This window comes from Ixodes scapularis, unplaced genomic scaffold, assembly GCF_016920785.2.
Source record: "Ixodes scapularis isolate PalLabHiFi unplaced genomic scaffold, ASM1692078v2 PGA_scaffold0__279_contigs__length_252992795, whole genome shotgun sequence".
Classification (NCBI taxonomy): domain Eukaryota; kingdom Metazoa; phylum Arthropoda; class Arachnida; order Ixodida; family Ixodidae; genus Ixodes; species Ixodes scapularis.
In genome coordinates, this window is record NW_024609835.1 from 1,814,087 (window position 1) to 1,841,765 (window position 27,679).

Consider the following 27,679-nt stretch of genomic DNA (forward strand, 5'->3'; position numbering starts at 1 on the left):
CGAGAGTAAACAAGAAGAGGAACGAGACGAGGGTCCTTTTGGAACCTTGCTGTTGTTCCATCTGCGGTCCGTGGAGCCGCGGCGCTACTCCGCGAGGTGGCGCTGAACGACTGCGAGTCGCCGCTGGCAACTCGGAGCCGGCTACGCACGTTTTGCTCTGCCAAGGGAGAGAAAGTTATGCTCCGCTGCGACTTTAGTTCAGCAGACGTAATCGCTTTAAGATTAGGGGGAAAAAAAGCCAGTTGGTATTGCGCAAAACAAGAGGGGGTGCACTATATTTTATCCGGTACCTTATACTCCTTTTCGGCGTCGTCTTTAGTTGGTCTGCGGCAACTAGCTTTAGAAAAAGCTAAAGTATGAAGCGTGCAGTGACAAACGCCGGACCTCATTTATTGCAAACGCGGATTCGCGAGAGTTCGTTTCAAATGTTGGAATGCTCCAATGCCTTGGGTTCTTGAATCTCCATGCTACCGGAAACGTGGCAGGTCATTGACTCACCGAAGGGTGAGGTTGGCCGTCTTCGTCTGCGGTATTAAAGGAATTAACTGTCCTATTAAATTTTTGTCTTTCAGAAAACAATTACATTATATTTGCATTGCTTTTAGGACTATTATCCAAAAAATATCCGAATTTTAATTCCTCCCCCGCACGAGTAATTTATTGTCAAACAGGGCCCAACCGCTCAGATTTCACGCGCAAAACACACAGTGTTTTTGTTGGCAACCGCGGAAGCTCTCTAACGTAACATCACGCAAAGGAAGCCACGACAGCTCTTGACCGCTGTCTCAGTCAAATGACTTCATTCCAAGAAATACAATATTTACAATTTTTAAGGAAAGCTCAATTCTTCGTCGATGATCTTTGTACGTACCATGAACCATGTTGATGGAACTCGTGAAGAAATCAACGCCCGCGACTCTGACGTCACCGTGCCCGATGTGACCTCACGACACGATTAGCCGTGCATACTTGCGAAATTTGGCGTGAAGTTTCGTATTGATGTTTTTGCATGAACCGTTTTATGTGTCCGAAAGAGCGGATCACCCCAAGAAGATTAGACCGTACTCTGGCCGCACCGACACCTTTGCTTTTTATTTCTTTCCGAAAACCATAGAAGAGGGGAATAGGTTGCCGAAAAATGTGCTTGCGGGAAATTTGTTTTTTTTTGAATTTTCAATTGTGTAGTGTTTTTATAGACCGTATTTTTTTATTTAATTTCATTATTGATCCATAGAAAGTGTTTTGTTTATGTTTGTTTTTTGTGTATTACTTCTGTTTTAAAACAAAAGTGTTTGTATGAAACCCACCCCGTGAAATAATGCCTCACGGCGAAGCAGGTTTTTTTCTGTAAATAAAAAAAATTGATTTAATGAATATTTGGGGGTCTTTTAATAGAATAAATATCGCATCTCACTATACTGAAGCCCTCCCCACGTGACCAGCGCAAAAACTTAACTTCCGGATATTACCGGACAATCCCTATAAGTCCCTGGGGTTTTGCTAATTTGTCATAGATTGCAGGAAGGCATGAACCCGGGCTCAACCACAGGTACACGATGTACAGTCATTCGGCGTAAGAAAAATACGGGCACCGGACGCAGTAATCACTTGGTTTTTGTTGTAATTTTTTACCTTTGGTAGAATAATTCATGTAAGAACAAGCAAACGGCGCATAACATACACGATAGCACGAAACTAACAAAATTTTCAAAAACAAGGTTTCTTTCGACAAGCCGCAGGCATAAAACATTTCCCCAATTTTGTAAAATTCAAAAAATTGCACGCAATTGCAGTCCGGGGACAAAATTATATATCTTTTTTTTTTTTTTAAACGATGAAAGCACTATTGTTTTTGTTGAAACATTAAGACGAGGATTTTTTTTTTTTCACCACCTTCGTTTTTACCTCGGGCTATGTACAAATTGATTCTTGGCTCGAACACAGAGTTTAGCGTGCGCAGTGGCTGAGCCAAAGAATAGGGCGAAGCCTAGAGGAGGCCGAGCTCATGATATGTTGATGTATGCGCGAGGCACTTGGAGAGAGAGAAAGAAAAATAATACGCCACGAGTAAGAAACGTCGTTTCATGAGCAGAAATGGCCACGTTGCCAACAACTTCTGCGCGGAACAACGCACCCTTTTCCCCCTCTTACTCCCCAAAAAATGTAAATTGCGGACGCCTCTCGAGACGCTATGCAAATCGAAATAGGAAATAAAACAACAACCAACCCCACAGAAAACAACAACAACAACAAGAAGCACGCAAAAAGGAAGCAACAGCAAAGCTCCCAATTCCTGAATAGTAAATATTGGCCCCGCTTTCTGGAGAACTCTCGATGTCGGAAAACTTTCGGGAGAGATTTGCAAGTAGAATACGCGCTTGTCCTGGAAAGTCAATCCACGCTGCGGCGTTCGCTCGCTCACTGTATTATAGCCTATTTCTACTTTTCCCACGTGCAGAGCCAAAGATGAAAAATAAAAAAAGAACCAGGCAAGTCGTTGCCACTTTAGCGAGTGCATCGGTCCCACTCGTCTGAAAGGCTGATTTCGCGACAAGTATGCATCGAAGAATCACAGCAAGGCACCCCACAAGGACTCCCGCTCCCTTCCAGCGTTAGTCGGCTTCCCAGCACGGCGTGGCGCGTGAACCTCGCGTGATTTTGCGACCACAACAACTGCCACCGTTTCCTTGATCTGCGCTGCACCTGGGAATTTAAAGGTGTATTTTATTCGTAAGCTTCGGAGGCATCAGGGTGACTTGTGGGCGCGGCGGTCCACAAAGCCGGATCCGCCCGTAGTAGCGGCCCATTCATCAAATAAACGCGATACAATTCCTCGTTTTCACTTTCTAAAAGTTGCGCGGAGGTATCTTGTTCCATCGTTTCGGTGGATAGCAAACATACCGAAGGTATACGGGTATGTGGTCGCAAGCTTTCGTGTTGCCTTGGCAAACCCAATATCATTTCGGGATTATTTTAAAAATATATGAATTTCACTGAGACCGCTTTCGCAGTGGCAACGTTGGCTGACTTTGCCCTTGTACGTCTCTCTGTTTGCGTTACATGAAATGTGAAGATACCCTTACAAGAGCTTCTAAATTTTCTCCTGTTTTTGGCTGACTTTGCCCTTGTACGCCTCTCTGTTTGCGTTACATGAAATGTCAAGATACCCTTACAAGAACTACTAAACTTTCTTCTGGTTTTGGCTGTATTCGCCTTTGTACGTCTCTCTGTTTGCGTTACATGAAATGTCAAGATACACTTACAAGTACTCCTAAACGTTCTCCTGTTTTTGGCTGGTACGTCTCTCTGTTTGCGTTACATGAAATGTCAAGATAGCCTTACAAGAACTCCTAAACTTTCTTCTGGTTTTGGCTGAATTTGCCCTTGTACGTCTCTCTGTTTCCGTTACATGAAATGTCAAGATACCCTTACAAGAGCTTCTAAACTTTCTCCTGTTTTTGGCTGACTTTGCCCTTGTACGTCTCTCTGTTTGCGTTACATGAAATGTCAAGATACCCTTACAAGAACGCCTAAACTTTCTCCTGTTTTTAGCTAACTTTGCCCTTGTAAGTCTCTCTGTTTCCGTTACATGAAATGTCAAGATACCCTTACAAGAGCTTCTAAACTTTCTCCTGTTTTTGGATGACTTTGCCCTTGTACGTCTCTCTGTTTGCGTTAGATGAAATGTCAAGATACCCTTACAAGTACTCCTAAACGTTCTCCTGTTTTTGGCTGACTTTGCTATCGTACGTCTCTCTGTTTCCGTTACATGAAATGTCAAGATACCCTTACAAGTACTCCTAAACGTTCTCCTGTTTTTGGCTGGTACGTCTCTCTGTTTGCGTTACATGAAATGTCAAGATACCCTTACAAGAGCTTCTAAACTTTCTCCTGTTTTTGGCTGACTTTGCCCTTGTACGTCTCTCTGTTTGCGTTACATGAAATGTCAAGATACCCTTACAAGAACTCCTAAACTTTCTCCTGTTTTGGCTGACTTTGCCCTTGTACGTCTCTCTGTTTGCGTTACATGAAATGTCAAGATACCCTTACAAGAACTCCTAAACTTTCTCCTGTTTTGGCTGACTTTGCCCTTGTACGTCTTTCTGTTTGCGTTACATGAAATGTCAAGATACCCTTACAAGAACTCCTAAACTTTCTCCTGTTTTGGCTGACTTTGCCCATGTACGTCTCTCTGTTTGCGTTACATGAAATGTCAAGATACCCTTACAAGAGCTTCTAAATTTTCTCCTGTTTTTGGCTGACTTTGCCCTTGTACGTCTCTCTGTTTGCGTTACATGAAATGTCAAGATACCCTTACAAGAACTCCTAAACTTTCTCCTGTTTTGGCTGACTTTGCCCTTGTACGTCTCTCTGTTTGCGTTACATGAAATGTCAAGATACCCTTACAAGAACTCCTAAACTTTCTCCTGTTTTGGCTGACTTTGCCCTTGTACGTCTTTCTGTTTGCGTTACATGAAATGTCAAGATACCCTTACAAGAACTCCTAAACTTTCTCCTGTTTTGGCTGACTTTGCCCATGTACGTCTCTCTGTTTGCGTTACATGAAATGTCAAGATACCCTTACAAGAGCTTCTAAATTTTCTCCTGTTTTTGGCTGACTTTGCCCTTGTACGTCTCTCTGTTTGCGTTACATGAAATGTCAAGATACCCTTACAAGAACTCCTAAACTTTCTCCTGTTTTGGCTGACTTTGCCCTTGTACGTCTCTCTGTTTGCGTTACATGAAATGTCAAGATACCCTTACAAGAACTCCTAAACTTTCTCCTGTTTTGGCTGACTTTGCCCTTGTACGTCTTTCTGTTTGCATTACATGAAATGTCAAGATACCCTTACAAGAACTCCTAAACTTTCTCCTGTTTTGGCTGACTTTGCCCATGTACGTCTCTCTGTTTGCGTTACATGAAATGTCAAGATACCCTTACAAGAGCTTCTAAATTTTCTCCTGTTTTTGGCTGACTTTGCCCATGTACGTCTCTCTGTTTGCGTTACATGAAATGTCAAGATACCCTTACAAGAGCTTCTAAATTTTCTCCTGTTTTTGGCTGACTTTGCCCTTGTACGTCTCTCTGTTTGCGTTACATGAAATGTCAAGATACCCTTACAAGAACTCCTAAACTTTCTCCTGTTTTGGCTGACTTTGCCCTTGTACGTCTTTCTGTTTGCGTTACATGAAATGTCAAGATACCCTTACAAGAACTCCTAAACTTTCTCCTGTTTTGGCTGACTTTGCCCATGTACGTCTCTCTGTTTGCGTTACATGAAATGTCAAGATACCCTTACAAGAGCTTCTAAATTTTCTCCTGTTTTTGGCTGACTTTGCCCTTGTACGTCTCTCTGTTTGCGTTACATGAAATGTCAAGATACCCTTACAAGAACTCCTAAACTTTCTCCTGTTTTGGCTGACTTTGCCCTTGTACGTCTCTCTGTTTGCGTTACATGAAATGTCAAGATACCCTTACAAGAACTCCTAAACTTTCTCCTGTTTTGGCTGACTTTGCCCTTGTACGTCTCTCTGTTTGCGTTACATGAAATGTCAAGATACCCTTACAAGAACTCCTAAACTTTCTCCTGTTTTGGCTGACTTTGCCCATGTACGTCTCTCTGTTTGCGTTACATGAAATGTCAAGATACCCTTACAAGAGCTTCTAAACTTTCTCCTGTTTTGGCTGACTTTGCCCATGTACGTCTCTCTGTTTGCGTTACATGAAATGTCAAGATACCCTTACAAGAGCTTCTAAATTTTCTCCTGTTTTTGGCTGACTTTGCCCTTGTACGTCTCTCTGTTTGCGTTACATGAAATGTCAAGATACCCTTACAAGAACTCCTAAACTTTCTCCTGTTTTGGCTGACTTTGCCCTTGTACGTCTTTCTGTTTGCGTTACATGAAATGTCAAGATACCCTTACAAGAACTCCTAAACTTTCTCCTGTTTTTGGCTGACTTTGCCCATGTACGTTTCTCTGTTTGCGTTACATGAAATGTCAAGGTACCCTTACAAGAACTCCTAAACTTTCTCCGGTTTTTGGCTGACTTTGCCCTTGTACGTCTCTCTGTTTCCGTCACATTAAATGTCAAGGTACCCTTACAAGAACTCCTAAACTTTCTCCTGCTTTTACTTGCGCTTTCGCGCAATCTTAGTTCAGAATTTTGGTTTATTACTTGCCGCGACTTTGCTCCACATCATAACATTGGTCGTTGCAATAGCTTGTTTCTTAAAAACCAAAGCTTATTCTTCGACAACGCAGTGCAAGGGGTCGTTCGAAGCAATGGACACTTGACGTAAAATGTGTCCGGGAGTCTGGGTGGCATTTAGCGTCGACGTTTTGTGCGCCTGGCATAAATATCTGCGACAGTGGCCGCCTACGGGGAAGGGTGTACGTGCGACGGCATGCATTACGGCAGCACACGCGGAAACGGTCGTGCAAACATTGCACGAAGCGCCTGCTTACGCTCTCTGAGCTTTCCGTGTCGTGGTGTGCTTGACTCTTTCAACGACCCCAGGAGCAACCAGTCTGCACAAATATTCCGCTGGGCGGTTGCCTTTATACATTTTTCGTTATGCTAAACTTCAGAGAGCCATTGGCGGTGGAAGGTTCGAATGCGCAATTTTGTATTGGTTTTCCCTCCACGCGGATTCAATTGTATTTAAAATTTGGACTACCAGTTGAGACTGCGACGTTTAAAACAAAATAGGATTACGCGTGTCGCAACCGCCTCGATTCGGATCCCTACGGGCTACAAATATTTTGAGGTTTCGTACAGTTAAGATAATTCGTAGCCTCCTCTGTACTCACAAAGCCTGGCAGTTCGACGACGGAGCCGTAGAGTGCCCGGTCGCGGATTTGGAGTGCGAGGATCTGGTAGCAGATAGCATTTCTGGTATTCAGCGCACAGCTTTTGCAGCGGCGAGGACTCAAAGCATTATATTTCAAACCCGACGACAAAAAAGCGGCAGCGCGAAGAACGCGAGGAGCACGAGTGGACATTCAATCGCTCGGGAGAAGTGTGTTTCGGCATCTCGCCGCAGCGGGGCACCCGTTAGATTCCTCTCCTCTCATCCGTTGTCTGCCGCACTACCTTTTCACTTTTGGCGGCCGCGTCTCGTGGCGATCTGCCAGGCTGTGTGAGTATAGAGGGCGCTATGGATAATCCCACAAATTTGACTACGCCTCCGTTTGTTCAACGGTTGTGGTTTAGTTATAGGAGTTGTTTTGTTGCGCAGACGTTGTTAACAGTACTGCACGTACAAGAGAAACTGTCCACTATCTACGACCGCAGTTCCACTGTTCAAACATCATAGAAAAGTGTTCGCCGCAGACATGAGTCAATAATCGTCGCGCATCATCGAAGGGCCATGTCTGCAGAAAGGTGACCAAAGCGGCAGGACCGTCCTACAAGGAAGGCCTCAGACTAAGCGCGACTGCGGCTTAACGAAGGACGTGAGCTGTTAACTCCGCGTGTTTCGTGCCTAATCTCCCTGTAAAGCCTGCTGTAATATGCGCGGCTTCCAACGCCCATCGTCCTTTAATATTCGCGCCCTCGCGCTTGCCTAGCGAAGAACTGCGTCGACGGAGCGAGAACGGCAGAGATGCTTGGTCTTCGACAGAACCTTTAGGCGTCTCGTGAGCTCCGTGCGTGCACGCGCAGCCATAGCACGAAGGAAGGCGACGAGCGCGTGCTGGAGACGAAAGTAGAAGGTTTGTTACCCTCCAATGGGGTTCGGCGGTTAAAGACCTGGGTTTGGAGGACGACCCGTCGTCCTCTAGGAAGACTTCTGCCTGACCCTCCGAACCTCCGCCTTGGGCTGCTGGCTGCACTTGGAAATTCCATTTCACTTGAGGTCCGAGCGCAGCCAAGGCTACGATCCGAATCGAGCAGCGCCAAACGGGCATCGTCACGGTACCTTTTTTGGCTCGTGGGGTTCGTTGTCAAGAATTAAACCAGTCGCGCAAAAAAAAAAAAAAGCTTAAGCGCAGAATTGCGCCGCATTCATTTAGTCAGTTCTAGCAAAATCACGAAGGTGACGAGCGCCGTGACGCTGCACTTTGGGCGCCGCTTGATTGGCTACATGGGATCGTAGCCTTGGCTGCGGTCGCACTTAAGGCTGCGGTCCCACGGCAGCCATCTTGAACAAGGCGTTGTACTTCGTTTCAGCTTCGGTCCAGACGCAGCCAAAGCTGCAAGCGCGAGCTCCGGGCTTTCAGCATCCCTGCCAAGCACGCGCGCTCGTGCAGTGCAAGCACTGTTCTGGGCCACATGCTCGCGCTTGTAGCATCGGCTGCGTCTGGACCGAAGCTGAAACGAAGTATAGTTCAACCAATAGATGGCGACACGCACCCTTGGGGTGGCCGAAACATTGGTTCACGGTGGGATGGCTCGAGCACCATCACGTTCCCCTCGTGGCCTTGCTCGCGCCGCTGCCAGCTGTGCTCAGCGGCTCAGCTCAGCTCAAGTAGCGTGGCCCAGCAAACGGATGTATGCGAGAATGTCAGGCTGGGTATCAATTGTTCTCTGATATAGGGAGTATTCACTGGCGGCCATATCCGTGTGCGCGAATGCTGAGCGCGTGCTGACGCCGAGCTTCCACAATTCTTCTCCAACGTGCATTCCGCACCATCAAGACTGCCGGTCTTAGCAGCCTATTAATGAAAGCTCGCTCTGAGCATGCGCTCTAAAAAGCACCCACAAATATGGCGTCCAGTGAATACTCCCTATAGGGAGATGCGGTTCGGCGGTTGTAACGGGCTTTCGCAATAAATCTTACCAAGAAGGAATCCAATGTTGATCGACGTGTCAATATTCTATCAATGAAACTTTTTTCTGCAGGAATGCACTTTCAATAGACTCAATCTTCCAAGACACCAGTGGAAGCGGACGTCAAGTAAACTGCTTCGCGATTTACGGTACTTACCTCACCATTTTAATGACGACTAAAATAACGTCACAAAATATTATGTTTCACGGGGTCCGAAAGATGTTGCGAAGGTTTTTACATTATAGTTCCCAGAAACTTTCTGGAAAGACTCGAAGTCTTCCTTGAGTCCAACGCCATCATGAACAGTAACTGAAAACGATCCACTATTCAGTCGGTGGGTGGCGAAACGTATCCGCATCTGCGGAGTCATGATCGATGCGTACTCTAAGTGGCTGGAAGTTTACACGATGCCTGCCACGACGTCCGAACACGTCATTGACGTTCTACGGTCTCTTTGACCTACTTTTGCCCTACCGAAAATACTTTTCTCTGATAACGCGCCAAATCTTGCTTCAAATAAAATAAACAAGTTTTTGAAGAAAAAAATAACCGGCATCAGGCATCACATTAGTGCACCATACCATCCTGCAACTAACGGGCAAGCAGAACAGATGGTGTGCGAAACGAAAAAAAAAGCCCTTTTGAAGCTTACGGAAGAAGCAGTTCAGTGAAGAATCGCCAGGTTCTTGTTCCAGCAGCACGCGACGGTCTCATATTACACGGAAAAAACACCCGCCGATGCAATATTCGGCGGACGAAGAGCCACACCCCTCGATCTCATGATACTATGGCCTACGAACGAAGATCGAGAGATTCCCAGATCGGGAGTAATGGCAGTTTATTCGGTCGGACAACTCGTCTAAGTGAGGAATTTCAGCGGAAGCCGGGCCTTCCATGTAAAACTTGAGTAGAAAAGGCTCTATGTTGGTTGACCAGAAGGTGTCATCCCTCTGAATACGTTGGATATCAATGCCCTTGAGTGTAAATATAACTAAATCACAAAACTCTCTTTGTGTATTGTGTAACTGCCCTTGTATTTGATAGTAGAAGTTAGGGTGGTGATTTGGACCTTTCACACCAGGCTCCTTTTTCTTATCTTTCGCCTCATACTCATTTGTGGTTTAAGTACGCTTCAAGAATCTTTTGGAACGGGGACACTTTACGTCAACGAGGCCATTTCTTCCAAGTAGTCAACCAGGGAATGCTGCTAGAAATCCGTCCCTCATATTAACGAATAAGCCGTACTTCTGCATAGTGAAGTTTTCCTGTTACACGTACAGTTGTAAAGCAGCATCCTCATTGATTTTACCATATACTGTTGCGGGTGAAGGAAGTCTTTGGCTACACGATACTTGAAACAAGTCTGGCACTGTACGTTGTGGTTCGACACCCACTAATGTCGTCGTCCTTATAGAGCCTCATCATTGAATCATTACCTCGAGCCCCCCTCCTCCCCTCATATTGCTCTTCATCAACAGTAAGTACAATAGGCTACCGCCATATTACAATGCAAGAATTGAAAAATTGAGTCGTTCAGTCCTTCAACAAATTTATTATTTATATAATGTTATTACGTTACATTACCTCGAGACGATCGACGTCTATCGTCGATCTTCAAATACTTATACCTGTATGTAAATTAGACGCACAAGGGTCCGTGGCAGAGTGCTTGGTCTAGCGCACACCAGCTCAGAGCACTTGGAGCGAAAGCTCGCGCTACAGAACCCACCCCGCCCCTGCCCGTTTCGATCTGGAAGAGCATCGTACCGGCGTGCGGTCGCGTATCCCTACTTTGTTGTGCACGTTAAAACCCCAGGTTTGCGGTTGTACCGCACTGGCTAAATTGCTCATCCACAGCTGAGGCACCAGACACCCACTAAGGCAGACTAACTTCCGGCTCTATAAACATACACACAACAATTTGCAATTAGACGCATAATAACAAAGAATACAGCGTACCGCCTCTTTTCTTTGGATGCCTTTTTTAAACCAGCGAAAGCTCGCGCGTTCTCTCTTTTGAGACGGTTAGAACGGTCGCACATAAAACACGCGTTTCTCCTACCCGGCCGCTTCCTCCTCTCATTATGTGTAGTTGGTTATAACTAAATAAGCTATAATAATGGTGTATTATTTATATTTACTTTCAGTTTCAGTCAGGGAAAAGGAGTTTCGCGGGAACTAGAGCCAATAAATAATCTGCGCTTAGAGTATCGGCACTCTCTTCCCCGACAGTGTTCTGAACGCCGCCATTTTAATGCTTGTGCAGAGCAGGCGCAACTGCCGATTGTCATGATTCAAAACTGCGACATCCTCAGCATTAGATTCGGTGTTAGGAAGCTCATGTAATGTTGCTTTGCTTTGTCGCAAACTGTTAAAAGTGGAGGACGGAAAAGCGTTTCTTGTGATTTCAGATAAAGCTTCAAATAACTGGCAACCACAATTTTAAACCACAATATCGCCAAGTGCCGCTACTCTGAAGCGTAGCTTATTTAATGACACTATTCATGCTCTTGTTCAAGAGGCTTGTAATACCTGGAAAAGCCATGACGTAAGCCCCGTGGATTCCACAAGCCACTGCCTTTTGACACCTACCTCTTCCTCATTGTTCCCGCTTGTGCCAGTAAATTAGCTATGGTTCAGAGTAACGACACTTGGCCATATTGTGGCTTAAAATCATGGTTGCCAGTTATCTGAAGCTTTATCTAAAATCACAGGAAACGCTTTTCCGTCCCCCACAAATGTTTAAACAACCCGCGACAGAGCATTGCAATATTGCATCAGCTTCCTAGCACCGCATCTAATGCTGAGGAAGTCGCACTTTTGGATCATGACGATCGGCAGTCGCGTTTGCTCTGAACAAGACCCAAAATGGCGGCGCCCAAAACAATTTTGGGGAACGGGGTGCCGATACTTTAAAGCTCATTTAGTGACTCTAGGCGTGAAGTGAACTCGTGTGTATTTTTTCCTCTTCGTCTTTATTGTTTATTGATTTCAATCATATCGAATAATGAACACATTATATCACGCTACGCTTGTGTAATTATTTGTCTCCGATTTATTAACCTGACCCAGTACTTCAACTATTCATTTATCGATAGTAAATCTTCCAATAGATCTTTTAAATGTGAAGGTAAAAAGACACGGAGATTGATTATGATACAGACGCCAACGCCGCCCTCTGAAATTTTTTGAACATTAGAAATCAGCAGTTTGTCTGCCATCCGCCAGGTAGCGCAATAAAACACCCAAACAGTTTTTAATTGTTTTTAAAATTAGCTAAGCTCTACACCTATTCAAAAACCACAGCAAGATAACTGTGGAGATTTAATACATCCAATGTATATATATTCCAAACAATAAATGTTATTAGATGCCAATAAATATGTTTGATGTCCAAAAAAGATATGCGTCAAAAACAGGTAAGATTGAAGGGCTCCTGGAGCGTTATGGCTTTTTAAATGAAAAAAAGCCATCGTCCACGTCTTGGGCAACCATTGTAGCTCTAAATGTTCTAAAAGATTTTATTGTAGTTTAATTATTTCCTCAGCGGCATTTGAAGTACCATGACTCGAAGCTAAAAAAAAATGCTACGTTTGACATAAAATATCTAAACAAAAAATTTTACACAACATTAAATTTTTTCAGCATATTACCATTTATAAGCACTACATCTGTAGCTAATTTCATTGTCCTAGCGCATGTCATTAAAAACATATTTGTGCTCAAAAATGTCAATTTTAGGGCAATATTTGGATGGATGAAAAAAACAAAGTAGTGCAAATACCAAGAAAGTCTATCGTTACATTTTGCTCCGACATCCTCTTAACAAAACTGCTATATTGGAACCGTGCTATCTTTAATGGATCGTTCATAAAACATGAACTAGCGGAGCAAGTGAGGGTCCGCGCCATCATATTCGCATCGCTATAAATGCGCATGAACAGTAAAAACCCACACACACCTAATATCAAATGAAAGAGGATTGCATTGCCTTTCGAATGACATCAATCCCACAAAACAGTATTTAAAAGGAGATGAGTAATGACCTGCCAAAAAGTACCTAAACTGCCACATTCAGTGGGACCGTGGCCTTAAAGTGAAACGGAGTAAGGGGTCGGGTGGGAGGATCCGCTCGGAATGGCATCCCAGGAAGAATGCGCACCTCTTGGAGCTTTGGCCTAACCCATCCCCTTAGCGACAGAGCCCCTCAGCGTTCAGCCAGACACGGACGAATAAGTGCATCCCCGCGCTACATATTTGTTCGCTCGTCATACTCCACTACGAACGTGTTCGCTGCTCTCTGAACGAGTGCATTGTAGTCTGTAATTATTGACGCGGTGCGTTTCGTAACTTCGGTCAAACTACCCGATATTTCTTCGCGACCCGAATGACTTGCCAACAGTTGGTAACCAGCTCACGATCATCTTCCGCGAAGAACCCTCGACTGGAAGGAATGCACGATGAGGCACGTTCATCGTGCATTCGACCCAATCAGGAGTCGTCGTTTTTTGGTAGGAGCGAGTGTTCCGATATGCGTCTTTCTCTCATCAAAACGCGAGGAGGAGCGTTCCAAACAGTGGGCGACATAAAGAACTGCGCGCACGACGAGGCAGCCGAGCGTGCGCTGTCGCTGGTTCAGGTCGGAGGAAGACATGTGGACTCATCTGGAGGCTAAACAAAGGCACGAGGTGCGCAAAGAGCGGGACAACTTCCAGACCGTGTACGTCGTGCAGATCTTTCTGCTCCTTGCGCACGACGTGCCTTTGTTTTCCCTCAACCAATGAGGACGCGAGGTTGGCTGCCTCGTCATCGCGAGTTTGCTTCTGTACGCCGCTCTTTGATTGGCTCGGACATCTTTGCGTAGTGATGCGCAAAAGACGCAATTCGGAGAGCTTGCTCGCCGTATCTACTCGTATTCAGCCCAAGAGAGAAAAGAGTCCTCCTCACCGGAACGTTATAGGGTTTCCCCTTCAAAAGCTGAATTCAGAAATACGTTCGTGCATTTTATTTATTTATTATTTATTTATTTATTTACAATACTGCGGACCTTTCGGTCTACGCAGGAGAGGAAGTACAAAAGCACATAATAAATACATGATCATGCTTTAGATTAGTTTTATGTTATTTTATGGAGACCTACATGTTTCAAACACAAAAAGTCTCGTTTCTTTTGTCAACGACCAAATCTTGTAAGAACTACTTCCCGTGACGCACAAACAATGCGCAAAACCTGTTTTTTCCCCCTCAGTCTTAGTATAATTGTGAGCAGGCGCTGCGAATAGCTAAAAACATTGGGGCGTCCCGTGAATATCATTTGTAGCAACTACAGAAACACTTGCGCGCACACTTTCGTACACTTTCACACCCGTCGACAAAGTTTGATGCAAAATAAACACGAGCGCACAAGGTGAGTTACAAAGTGCGCAGATGCACCGAAGTGCCCCGTCCGTGTCCCCAATGAGCCTACTTCGTGGTCTTGCGAGCATGGGCAACACTCTCGCAGACTCCAGTACGATATATGTCGGCTGGAGCAGCGTTGATGGTTATTTCCTTTTCTTCAAACTTTACAAGCGTGGATTACCCCGAAGGTCGTGCCGGGGCTCCTTGGCTATTTCGCTCGTTAATCCATTGGTCGGAGAACCGTTACAGCGACTGAGGCACATTAATCCTCGGGAAGCGTTGGAGTGCTGGAAGACTGCGTAACGTGTTTCCGCGAAAAAAATGACGAAGGCAATAAATCATTCATTGGGAAGCTGTACGAAAATCGCCGAAGACGTCACGAGACCGGTTAATTACCCGTCTGTTGCAACAATACGGAGAAACGAAATTATAATTCGATTTTCGAAACTCCACAGTCGAGCGGGATTTCACGTAGCTGCGCACGCCAGGTCATTCCCAACGTGCATCTTTAATGCATGATTTCATTTTGTGTGTGTGTCTTTTTAATATTATGATGGATATTAATAAGAGGAGCGTTAAAAGGATAAAGAAACGTCCTTTTTCTTTTGCAATTTCGTTAAATACTGCCGAGACGTAATTACCTATGTTCCTAATATGCTATAAAACTAAACTATTTGTTTTTAACTTCATGGATTAACTGTTCGAGAAAATACTGAGGACATTGAGCAGCGTTATAACAATCTCTTCATTTCGTAGATGAACGACATAAAACGTTTGTTCTGGCAATAACCCTATTATCTTTTCGGCCAGTCGCGGTGCTCCTAATAACCCAAAATCACCACGCAATAACAAAAAAAAAAAAAGCCAAACATAAAATATTATATGTCAAAAAAAAGAAAAGAAAAAAGGTAGCGTAGCACCAATGAAAGCTAAAAACTTAACAGATTAAAATTTTAACACATTGCAGACGAAAGAGTGTAAAGCCTGGGTCCCACTGCTTATACATCATACAAACGACGGTTTGCATAGAGATTCAAACGCAAGTCACCGCGAGATCCGTGCTTCGTATGCCGCATAGCATTGGGTTGAAGGAGAAAACGTGGCTCGCGGCATTTGAACCACGGATATAGGGAGTATTCACTGGACGCCATATTTGTGGGTGCTGTTTAGAGCGCGTGCTCAGAACGAGCTCACATCAATAGGCTGCTAAGACGGGCACTCTTGGTGATGCGTAATGCACGTTGCAAAAGAACTGTGGAAGCTCGCTATCAGCACGCGCTCAGCATTCGCGCACACAGCTATGGCCGCCACTGAATACTCCCTATTGCGGTGACTCGAGTTTGCAAACAGTCTTTTGTATGATTATAGCCTTCTCTATTCACCGATGTTTGTTTGCAAAGAAGCTCACTACCACCCCCTGCCGGCGCGCTTCCGGTTTTCATCTTCTTTTCCATTTGTCTCTCCTCCTTTTGTTATTTGCGCTACTTTGTACAATGCACTAATGTTTTTACAAACATACTACACAAACTTCTCTGAAGGAAACTCTTCTTACCCGACCGCTCTGCGTTGCTGAAGAAGAAAAAATGCACTACCGGAAGTCTACCGGGGCACCAAATACTGTGGCGCCCTCGTGGTGTCAACTCCCACCGAATGTGGTGAATACACACAAAGCCTGGCAGTTACTGGCAGTTCGACAACGGAGCCATACAGTGCCCGGTCGCAGACTTGGAGCGCGAGGACCTGGTAGCACAGAGCATTTCTCGGGGTGTCTGGTATTCGGCGCAGAGGTCTTGCAGCCGCGAGGACTCGAAACACGGTTTTTAAATTTGACGAGAAAAGAAGCGGTAGCCCCAGGAACGCGAGGAGCCCGAGCGGACATTTTGGGCGGGTTCGATCGCATGACTCATGCAAGGCACGTGCAAGCGCGTCTTGCATGCCCTAATCAGTAGCGTATCTGGCTCGCAACCGAAGAGTCATATGATCGGACCCGCCTAAAAATTTGTGAAATATTTTTTAAGGCAAATTAATTACTTTATGAAGTTAAATAATTTGAGGCCTGCGGCGACCGTGACTTCGCCCTTACATATAATGTTTTAATCACTCTCATCCTACGCGTGACGTCACGTTTCAGGTGAGCGTTGCGGGTTGTTTGAAATTTCTGCGCGAGGTCATGTGGCTGTGAAGTCGTGACCTTATCGACAAATCCTGGATGTTAGCGCACGCCACTGATGCCGGATTTTCTGCCACTCGGGCTCCTTAACGCGTTAAGAGAGGCAGACCTCGCAGCTCTACCGCGTAAAAGATAGAAGGAACAAGCGATGAAGTCTCGCAATCCGAACTGCCCGTCAAGTCTGCTGGAAGGTGCACATCCTGGCACCAATTTAGGGCGTATGTTTCGGCGCTCGGCACTTCTCTTTTGTACTGTTAGTAATACTTAAACAAATGCCGATGTCGAGTTTGCGTGAACGGCGCCGCGGAGTATAAACTAGACTTCTCCATGGAACTACTTTTTGAGGCCCGGCCCGGGTCCGCTGATTCCCAATCTTACCCGACCAGGGCCCAACCAGGTCTGGAGGCAAACCGACTATGGGAGAGAAAGCAGATCTTAGCCCGTCGAGTCACCGAGGTATTAATCTTCATCTTCTATATCTAGCCGTCTTGGCAAAATCTTGGTGTACTTGATCCGCTCAGGGGATCGGTGGCCGAGTGGGATAGCGCACACCAGCAAAAGCCCGCTCTGCAGAACCAAGAATCTTGGGTTCAATCCCCACCCCCGCCCGTTTCGATCTACAGGGTGTCACAAAAGAAAATTTACACGGTCTTTTTTATCGCAAAAATAAACTAAGCATCGCCGAACGCTCATTCTCCGCCCAAAGGTAGCGCTAGAGGTCACAACCAGATGCCAAAGTTTCAGCCCGATCCGATAACTTAATCAAAAGTTATAAATTATTTTCTGAACATTTCAATGGGAAAATGGCGGCCGACGGAGTTTTCGAACACATGGGGATCTATGGCACCAGAAACCGAAAACAAGCAAAAATGGGCTCCATTTTCCCATTGATATTTTCAGAAAATCACTTATAACTTTTGATTAATTTATCAGATCGGGCTGAAACTTTGGCACCTGGTTGTGACCTCTAGCTCTACCTCTGGGCGAAGAATGAGCTTTCGGCGATGCCTAGTTTATTTTTGCGATAAAAAAGACCGTGTAAATTTTCTTTTGTGACACCCTGTAGATGAACATCGTAACGGCGTGCGGTCGTGTATCACTACTGCGTCGTGCACGTTAAAGACCCCGGGCTAGAGGCTTGTACTGCGCTGGCTAAATCGCTCATCTACAGCTGAGACACCAGATGCCCACCGAGGCAGACTAACTTCCGGCTGTATAAACATACACACCACAATCTGCTTTTTGCTTTGATGCGCTGAGAAAACATAACTCAGCGACCTTGATATTCAAAATTGCACGATGTGTGCTATGGAGTACTCAAGGAGCAATTGTTTCAATTTCATGGGAAGACATCCAGCATTCAGTTGTCTCGAAAAACAAGACCCTTTATCTTAAAAAAAAAAGAGGAAAACCTCTACATTTGGTGGGGAAACAGAACTGCATGGTGCCCCATGCGTGCAAGCACGTGTACCCTGCGCGAGATCATAGCTTCGGCACGCCTGAAAATGCGCGGGCTTTCCCGCACGAGCGGAGATATGGCTGCGCCCAGTTGCCTCGCTCGCACATAGAGACGCTTTGAACACTGGCCAGATTGAGTCGCCATTGCCCGCCATTGCCGACCGAGACAGTGAAGCGGGCGCTGATGGGTTTCCAAAAAGCCCTTTTCTGGGGAGAAGGACACGGTAGCACCAAAAGTGGCAACAACCCGCCCTGCTGTGGCAAGGACGAAGTGAAGCTAACCGAATGAGGGGAAACAAAAACTGAAGGTCGGTCATGGCGGCGCCCATGCACAGCTGCCTGAATAGCGGCGAGATGTTTTGGTGGCGCCCTCCTATGGTTTCCTTTCGTGACGTCATTACCTCGCGAACACGAAGTTCGATGGTGTTCGGAATGAGTATGGTGGATGCTGGAAATCATTGCGCTCTGAAACCAACACTGCCAACACCGTCAGAATCCAAGTTCCTGTATTCCTCTTATTTCCGTCAATGAGAAATTTTTTGTCTACGTTATACTCAGCATTTTGCCAATGGTGGAAGGCCAATCACGTCGACGCTTTCGATCGCCCACGTCGCTAACTCACTGGCGGCCATAGCTAGATACGCGAATGCTGAGCGCGTGCTGGCGTTGAGTTTCCGAAGTTCTTTTGAAACGGGCATCCCGCACCATCAGTATGGAAGGTCTTAGCAACCTATTAATGCGAGCTCGTTCTGAGACCCTTTCCGGAATTCAGTGCCATCTGATGACTTAAATGGCCGTGTATCTTTTACTATACTAATGGCGATAATGAACCTGTGGTCTGGAGTATTTTATGGGGCACCGTCACTTTTAAAGGTCAACGGTAAACGAGAATGTGCACTTCACTACAATTATTTTTCAATCTCTTTTAGTGTTGATGGCGAAACAAATGCAGCCAGTCAAAACGAAGCGCCAACCCACATAGACGCCTTGATAGAGTTCTATATATCAAGGGGCTTTGAAGCCGAGTGAGTGCTACTAACAGATTGACTGGGACCGAGTTAGAAATGAATGCTTACGCAGCTCTTGCGTCCAATTCCTGCTTCACGCCGCGCTAACATCTAGAATGTATAGGCCTCGAATCATCTGCTTAGGAGCATCTTCAACTTCTTCCTTCATCAGTAAACAGAAGGCCGCCATTAGTATAGCACATATCTAATTTTTCAGTCGATGATAGTAATCAAAGTGGCCAGACTGAATTCCGGAAAGGGTCTATTATGGCGTCCAGCGAATACCCCCTATGCTTGGGGACAACTATTCCTGGCAATGAAGTCAAAGCAATGACTACACGCCTGCGCTCGCGCAAAGTGAGCGCCGATCACGGTTGTGCTGGCGCGGTATTCACTTCTTCGGTAATGACAGAAGTTGTCCCCGAATGAAGACCTTAAAAAAAAAAAAAAAAAAAAAAAAGGGTTCCTGGCCGCTTTTTTTTTTCGGCGTTCGTGCGTACGGCGCGTGATTTGCTCGCTTTCATAAGCGACGATCATGCGCGTGCTGGGCTGAGGAAGTTCCACGCTAGGCTAAGGACTTTTAAATATTTGAAATGGTACACATAACGGCACCCGGGTTATAAGCACTTTCCGACTTTTTACATCGAAATGCTCATTTATAATAAATTTGGGTGACGTTTATTTTTTTATCCACTTCACCTTTTGACGCCTTTAATGTCAATAATAATGGCGGCCGATATAACAACAAGGATAGTTCAAGGATGTAAAACTGATATACTTTAAGGTGTCTTAAAGGGCAACTCCGGTCGAAAACGAAGTCAAAATAAATGACCGGTATCGCTTTAGTGGCACAAAATATAATCACAGCCGAAATATTACGTCAAATTGAAGCCGCGTACTCCACTAAGGGCCGGTTGCACCAACGCCGCTTAGCGCAAAGCGGAGCTTAGCCGGGAACTTAAGCATAGTTTCGGTTTCGTTCGGTTGCACCAAACTCGCTTATCGCTAAACCTAGCACTAAACTACGCTTAACTTAAGCGCTCAACATTGGGCGCTTTGCTTTTGGTTGTTTCTTAATCCTGGATTAAAAACATGGCGGCTGGTTTGTCACGGTCACTGATCTCAATGACAATTGCTGGATCGCGCTTGCCGCTCCCGCAAGTGAAGCCACCGGGCGTCACTCGCTTGGGATACGATTTGCCGTTTTTGCTAGCCTTTGCTGCGGTTTTCCAGCGTGCTGACGACACGTTTTCTACTCGTTCGTCGTCATTCGCCGAAGAAGTTTTTTGAAGACTCTGTGTATTGTTGAGACTTTCCGTTGTGAACACGTGGAAAATTTTACGAAAGTGCAGTGTCGCAGGAAAAAGGCACAACGCGTCGAAAGGAAGGGCTGGCGGCGTGTTCAAAGCATCCTTGGCACGCCGAAGTGCCGTGTCTCTGTGCCTTCGCGCGCTTGGATACCGACCAAGAACCGACGCCGTGTGAATGTGTTTAGCGAGTGCAATGTGCGTGAAGCCGTATCAAAAGGTACAACTCGTCGAAAACGTGTCGCCGGTGTCGCGGCGTGATCAAAGCTTCCTTGGCACGCCGAGTGATGCATCTTTGTGCCTTCGCACGCTTGGATACCGGTCAAGAATTGACGCCGCGCCAAAGTTCTGAACGTGTGTCGCGCGTAGATGCCTTTAGATCATTTATATATATCGGCCACGGAGTTCTGGATCGTCCAGCTGTTCCGGTGAGTTGCTATCAATAAAAGGGGGAGATCTGTACGTATTCTTATGTACTATATTAACCATGGCTATGTCCCAAATCTACTCTAATAGATTCCGTGGGAGCACGAATAGGGCAACGTTGTACGTGGAGCCAGGGGGGTTTTCGAAAGCAAATGTACAAGACGGCGAGAATGAAAATCTTTGAAGCGCGGCCGATATGGTCGTGTGCAATCTGTTGACCAATTACAATTAGGCGAGTCGCGTAGGTTGATAATAAGCCAGCACTAATCAGTGATGAGGAGCTGTTGTGCACGGTATTGTGTAAATCGTCTAAGGACGAAAAAAAGACGTACCTTCTCCCCATCTTCCGTCGCTAGTGGACGCTGGATTAAGCTCGTTCCTAAACCGCGAGGGGAAAAGACGCTGATCCAGAGGCACGAACAGCTTCACGCACATTGCACTCGCTGAGCACATACACACGGCGTCGGTTCTTGGTCGGTATCCAAGCGTGCGAAGGCACAGAGACACGGCACTTCGGCGTGCCAAGGAGGCTTTGAACACGCCGCCAGCCCTTCCTTTCGACGCGTTGTGCCTTTTTCCTGCGACACTGCACTTTCGTAAAATTTTCCACGTGTTCACAACGGCAAGTCTCAACAATACACAGAGTCTTCAAAAAACTTCTTCGGCGAATGACGACGAACGAGTAGAAAACGTGTCGTCAGCACGCTGGAAAACCGCAGCAAAGGCTAGCAAAAACGGCAAATCGTATCCCAAGCGAGTGAAGCCCGGTGGCTTCACTTGCGCTGCAGCGAACAAGCGGGGAAGCGCGATCCAGCAATTGTCATAGAGATCAGTGGTCACGGTCGACGCGGTGGACGAAATTGGTTGTGCAAAGTGTTTTAGGCTACATCAGCGTGAAAGTCTCGACAAAATGACCTTCGATTGTGACAAGGATGCAAAATATTGTCGCGTGAAGTGTTTATCGACCCCTGTTTTCAAGTTGGCTCTCCACTCTCAGGGCGTGTTAGCCCTAACCGAGACAAGTACGGAGCTGTGGGTCTGTGAAGCTCACGGGGCTCACGTCTGTCTTCCCGTTGGTTCTTCTGTCAACGAGCTTATTCGTATGTACTTACTAATTTTCGCATAACCGTAACGTATTGTTATTTACCACCTTGTTTATTTACACTTGCAGGGCGTATCCTTCAATTCGATCAGCGCGTTAAATAGTGGCAGTACATGATCTCGGCGATCAGCTGATTGTCGACACCTCTGCCGTTCGCATTAGATTGCGGCGCTTTTAAGTAATAAAACAACGAAAATTCAATTTCTTTCGTTTTCTGAGTTTTGAGACAATCTTCAGTGAATTTTCTTATCTCGCGAGTACAATCTTGGCTTCAGAAAACTGTATCGTTCCAAAACCATAACTTTTTTGGTGATCGCGATTTTTTAAGAATATTTTGCTTTATATCTTTCATTTTCATTCGTGGCGGCGACAAATCGTAACGACTACTATGCTAGATTCGTTCATTGCTATATCGGGGCAGGCTGGGGCAGGCGATGCGAAGAGACGACTGTTCTTATCGGCACGATGTGATGTACTAGTGGGAGTTGTTTTTTTTTTTTTGTTCTTTTTCTGAACTTGACAGTGTGAAACTGAAGTCCGTTTGAGGCTGCAGCGGATGTTCAACGACGGTACAGTGCAGTTCTGTCACCTTGCTGATAGCAACGAGTACCGTCGATGCAAGGTCTCGTGACCTGACCTCTGGACGACTTCTATTCGACGATTTCCGGGCATTTTCTCATCTGCCGTGGCGAGTTCGTCACTGCTTTGAACTTGATCGGTCTCAGGCTTGACTTGATATAAGTAGTCATCTTACCTGCCTACTTATATCGATGATGTTTTGTCTTCAGCGATGTAGCGAGTTGAGTCCCCGATTGGCTCCTTCACCTCAAAATGTGAGCACGAAAACTACAACCACTGTCAAAATATCCTGTTATCAACCGATATTAAACACACAATCACAGATGTAAAGAACATTCCTGTTTATTTAAAGCTTTGACTTCTGTTATTGAAAGCTAAACAAAAAAATGATTGAATTTGGAGACCTTTAATTTGTTACTCACCGAAGAAATACAGCGAAAAGCAGTCGCCGACGACGGCCACAACGGCAGTTTTTTTTTTACATCACGCGATTCCTCTCCGCAAATCGTATTCGTTTCTCTGAGCGTTCCCTAGTTCGCTCTGTTTGTCCCTACATTCCCTACGCAAATCCAGCGTTTAGCTAGGGGCGCGTCTGTAAAGCCGGCTTAACGTTGGTGCAACCGGAATTTAAACCCGTGCTTACCTGAGCTCGGTTTAGGGCGCTAAGCCGGCTTAGGAAAGTGCCGCTTTGGGTTAAGGTAGGCGGCGTGGGTGCAACCGGCCCTAAATCCGCTTTTAAAGATGGGACCAGCTGCTCTTCAACGGGCGGCAAGCGGGTTGTACTTCGTTTCAGCTTCCGTCCGAGCGCAGCCAAAGGCTGAATGACGGTTCACAACTTCGAGAAGAGCATTCCTACGCACCACAAAGTAGTGCGTAAAAGTAATACTTTTAAAATAACTGTTTTGTGCGTAAACATTGCACAACATTCGAGACGTGTACTGCAGAGAATGATTTGCAACGAAAGGAATTAAACATATATGTAAATGCATCTGGTTTGGTGAAAACGCGTACATCCGCTGGCAACACGGCTGCATCGCTCGGTTCTTCTATGTCATTTCGTTCCCATAATGGCCGGATCATGTGCTTCGCTGCTTTGCTCACCGAGTCGCTTCAGAACGTCCTTTCGCAAAGGCACGTTTGGGCGTCAGGCGCGAGCGGTCGTGATGAATGTCTACTTTCAGATTCGGCAGGAGACTCCGGCCGCGTCGTACCACGAATGCGTTGTAAACAAGAAAAGCGTCCGGGCCACTACAATTCACTGATACGCGGCGAAATCAGGGCACACCTTTACCTATCGACCACATTGAACGCCGAGAAGATGGTGGAAAGGACTACGTCTCGAGACCTCGTATATCCAGACATTACAAGGAAACATCAACGCCCGGGTCATCGGGCACCTTGCAATGTGTACTTACATCTCGAAACTATGCCGAAATGCCAGACAGGTGGAAAGCTCGGACACAGACGGCAGCGGCAAGCCTACGTACTGACATTCCCTGTGATTAAATTTCAGAACGTGAAAGGACTCCTTTTAAACCTGCAGCAGACGATACCGTTGATACACCCGTAGCAGAGGAAAACTCGGCGAACGCGGGCGGCGCGGACGACCAGCGGCGCAGCGGAGTGATACAAAAGTGCAGGCAAGATCAAGTGACCAATTGCCGACGTGTGATTGGCTCCAGCGACACGTAGCTTTGGCTGCGCTCGGACGGAAGCTGCAACGAAGTATAGCTTGCAGTCAAGGCACACTGGCGCAGCACCCTTATGACGTCACGTCTCGGCCGTACGACTGATGATCAGTGTTGTCATCCCTCTAGCGGAAAGCTTCGATTTTGCCGTTGACGCCTGAAACTAAACTTTGAGCCGTGATATTTATAAAGCTGCACGTAATATCGAGAGACAGTGACTGAGCTGAAAACAGTCGTAATCCCGAATTCAAAGACATTGCCCGGATTTGCCCTTTGATGTCTTGTGCCGGTGCAAAGCCTCGAATAACGATTCTCAACCTCTTGACAGGCTTACACATGAAGGATTCATCGGACTGATTTCATAAGAGCTCCGGGTATTATAAAATGAGTTTCGTTAATGCAGAAATTCAAAATATAGTTCCGGATTAGGCGCGTCGTTACGTAACCGGATAAACTTAGAGAATGGACTCCGGAATAAGACTTGTAACATTCTGAGCATACAGTTTTAACCTAACATTTCCTCATTGATAACTGTTCTAAAGAGTGATTCCTGTTATTGAAGATTTTACAGTTTTTTTTTCACCCAGTGTTGGTGGTGCCGCGTTACAAGTAACCCGTTACTTTTTCCGGCAACGTAGTAACGTACGCGTTACTTTTTTTCAAAATTGTAACGGGTAACGTACTCACGTTACTTACTTTCAGTAACGTGGAATGGATTTACGTTACTCGTTATATATTTGTCTCAAGACTTAAACAATTCACACTTCATTTTTTTGTGTGTGTTCCTAAGCACGGAGTCATATACATTTTTTTTGCGTTTTTGTTGCGTTTTTTTTTTTTGTGAGTATTGAGGAGGAACCGTAAAACAATATAAGTAAATTATGTTCAATTTCTGGATGAACATAGTGTTCCTTGAAATAGGGCGCTTACGCATACCTATAAAGTCAAAGAGTAAAACGTGTTAAATCATAATTTAAAAAGTAATCCAAAAAGTGAAGTGCGTTACTTTTTAACGGTAACGCGTTCTTTTATTTTGAGGTAACATAGGTTGGTAACGTGTTACTTTTATTTGCAGGTAACGAGTAACGGTATGCCGTTACTTCTTTTCGGTAACGCTTACAACATTGCTTTTACGCCTTTCTCACGGTACATGCAAAGGACTTGACGCGCGCAGAATCCAGACCGCGATTCGCCGATTCATTAAAAAAGCTGATTTTGAAGGCCTTCGTTGAATTGCCTGCCTAAGAAGGCTGTTGGTTGGTAAGTGATTTGTTAAAACCTACAAGTGAGAGAAAAGAAATAAAGAGACACAAAATGTTTCTTGTCTGTCGTTTCGCATACATTACTGGGAACTTAATCAATCGATTCTAAAGAAAGCACGAAGTCGACGAAAGGTGGTGGAATGAAAACTAAGCGACACTCGCTCAAGCCACAAAATGACCGACGCTTCGACGAGAAAAAAAAACGACAACATGGAATTACATGGAAGAAAAAATATTGGTTGGCATTTTGAGTCATGTTTATGATGCTTATTTTCCGGACTACATAATAATAATAGGTATAATAAAACATTACGCGCTTTCGAGGCTCCTTATTTAAAACATTACGGTTGAAATCTCAAATTTGTGCTAAATGACATTTGTTGTACGCATTTCCTGCCGCGTAATATAAGCCAATTACAAAATTGTAGTGCCCAATCCAGCAGCCGTAAAAAGCCAAGTCTACACAGTGAGTGTGAACTTACATTGAGTCTCATCCGTTAGAGAGGTCATCGTTCGCAGCTTGATACCAGGCGCTCCTGAAAAAGAAAAAAAAGAACGATACCTGAGACGCTTCAATCTCCATCGAAACTAAAAAAAAAAAAGAAAAAAAAAAAGAGTCATAGGGACGCGTGTCTTCAACGAGTAACCCCAACACAAGGCACCTTGAATGTGTTCACCGAATCACTCAGCATGGAATAAAGACCCGGGTTTCTCCCCATTCGGTTCTATATCGGCCAGAGCCAACGTTACTAAAACACTCAGTTGGGAAACTCCCATAGAGACAGCTTTGATAAAGTGGCCCCAAACTGTCTCCGAGCACCGAGCTAATGACGAACACAATGCCACCATTTCTCCCGCAGCGGCCACTCGAAAAACTGCATGTGACTTGTATTTTGGCGTTAAGATCAGATACAGCGGTAGAGGTTACAGAGGTGCCACCCCCGTCTCCCCGGCGGACGCGCCACGTTAAGCTACGGAAGTTAAAATGCGCCTAGGGCGGGACGTGCTACCTGAAAGGCCCGCTGAGGCATGGTTGTATAAAAACAATATTAATTGTGCCGCAAAACCCTGCAAACTAAAGATTTTAAAAACATAACGCGCCCCTCTTTTGGTACTAAACTCCAATAAATTTCATACAAAAAGAGTCTTTTTCGTTTGTTTTTACGCAAAAACAGGCTTTCAAAAAGCTCAAGGTGACCACAGTACAGACAAATGATAAAGAGTGCCGCTGTTGTCGCATTTAGCTCGGTCTCGGTGGACGCCAGCGGCCCAGGTTTCGACGGCGAGTTTCCCAACTGAGTGTTTTAGTAACGTTAACCAGAGCGCTGTTTCCAAACAAGGGCGCCTCTGGCCACACCAGGTGTGTGCACTGCGCATGTGCAAAAACCCGATTCACACGAGGTGAAGCGCATGCGCCGACAGCAGCGCCACCTGGCGGCGTGACGTCAGAACCGCTGCGGTGACTGAAGGGGTCACGCAGCGTACAAAAATAACCCGTTTCCCGCGTGTTTTACGCTAGACAAATTGGAGGCGGTTGATTTACTCCTCGAACAAGTGCCCGTAATGTTTTAATGTTCTTTTTTTTTACACAAAAAAAGATACGAAACTTGGCCCGTTTGTGTCGAAGAGATGTGAGCATTACGCATGAGCAGAAGCTCGATTTTTGCGCATACTCCGCTTGGCGAACATGCAGTACCCGTGTCGTTAGAGACATACTGTGGGTAGGTGAGTAAATATAACATTGGGCCAATTGCAACGGAGGATTATGGAATTGAAAGGTTTTTCCAAACAGCCGGCCCGCGTGTTCACCGCGCGACACGGCGGGGCACGAACTCGTCGATTTTTTTGCACGTAATCCCGAAGCGGTACTGGCGGGCGCTAAATTTGATAACTTATGTTAGTGCCCCCAATGAGCGCTTTCCACCACGGGTCGGGTCACGTGATGTCAATTGATGTCACGTGTTATACGCACCAATTCGGTTCCTCCCCTAAATATGGCGAGGAAATTTATGTCACGTGACCCGACGTCACGTGAACTATACATCAATTTACTTTACCCGCCATATATAGCGGGAAAATGGACGTCCCGCGAACTAGAAACCATATGTTTCCACGCTAAGTGACTGGAAAATTAATGTCGCGTGACTTATACACCAACTATTTCCCCGTTAAATTTAACGGGAAATTATTCTCACGTCACCTGCCGTCACGTGACCTATACATCGATCCAGTTTCCCCGCTAAACATGGCGGAAAAATGTTTGTCACGTTGCCTGGCTTGAGGTGACATACACAGCAGTTCAGTTTTCCCGCTAAATTTGGCCAGGAAATCGACGCCGCGTGATTTGACGTCCCGCGAACTATACACAAATTTGGTTTCCCCGCTAACTTTAGTGAGTCACGTGACATCAATCTTTCTGCCAAATGTAGCGGAGAAACTAAATTAGTGTAGAGGTCATGTGACGGCAGGTCACTTGGCTTCCATTTTCCCGTCAAATTCAGTGGGA

General features: G+C 45.7%; 1 protein-coding gene across 1 annotated transcript in view; it reads right to left on the bottom strand.

The window, feature by feature from the left end:
• LOC8036413 (nephrin) overlaps window positions 1-25,892 on the bottom strand; it is a 241,238-nt gene extending 215,346 nt beyond the window's left edge. The window contains exons 1-2 of the mRNA XM_042289072.1: window positions 25,859-25,892; window positions 25,656-25,709 (exon numbers count right to left, since the gene is read on the bottom strand). Of these exons, the coding sequence (XP_042145006.1) occupies window positions 25,656-25,709; window positions 25,859-25,892 (88 nt within the window). The remainder of the gene's footprint in view (window positions 1-25,655; window positions 25,710-25,858) is intronic.
• Between the last annotated feature and the right edge of the window lie 1,787 nt (window positions 25,893-27,679).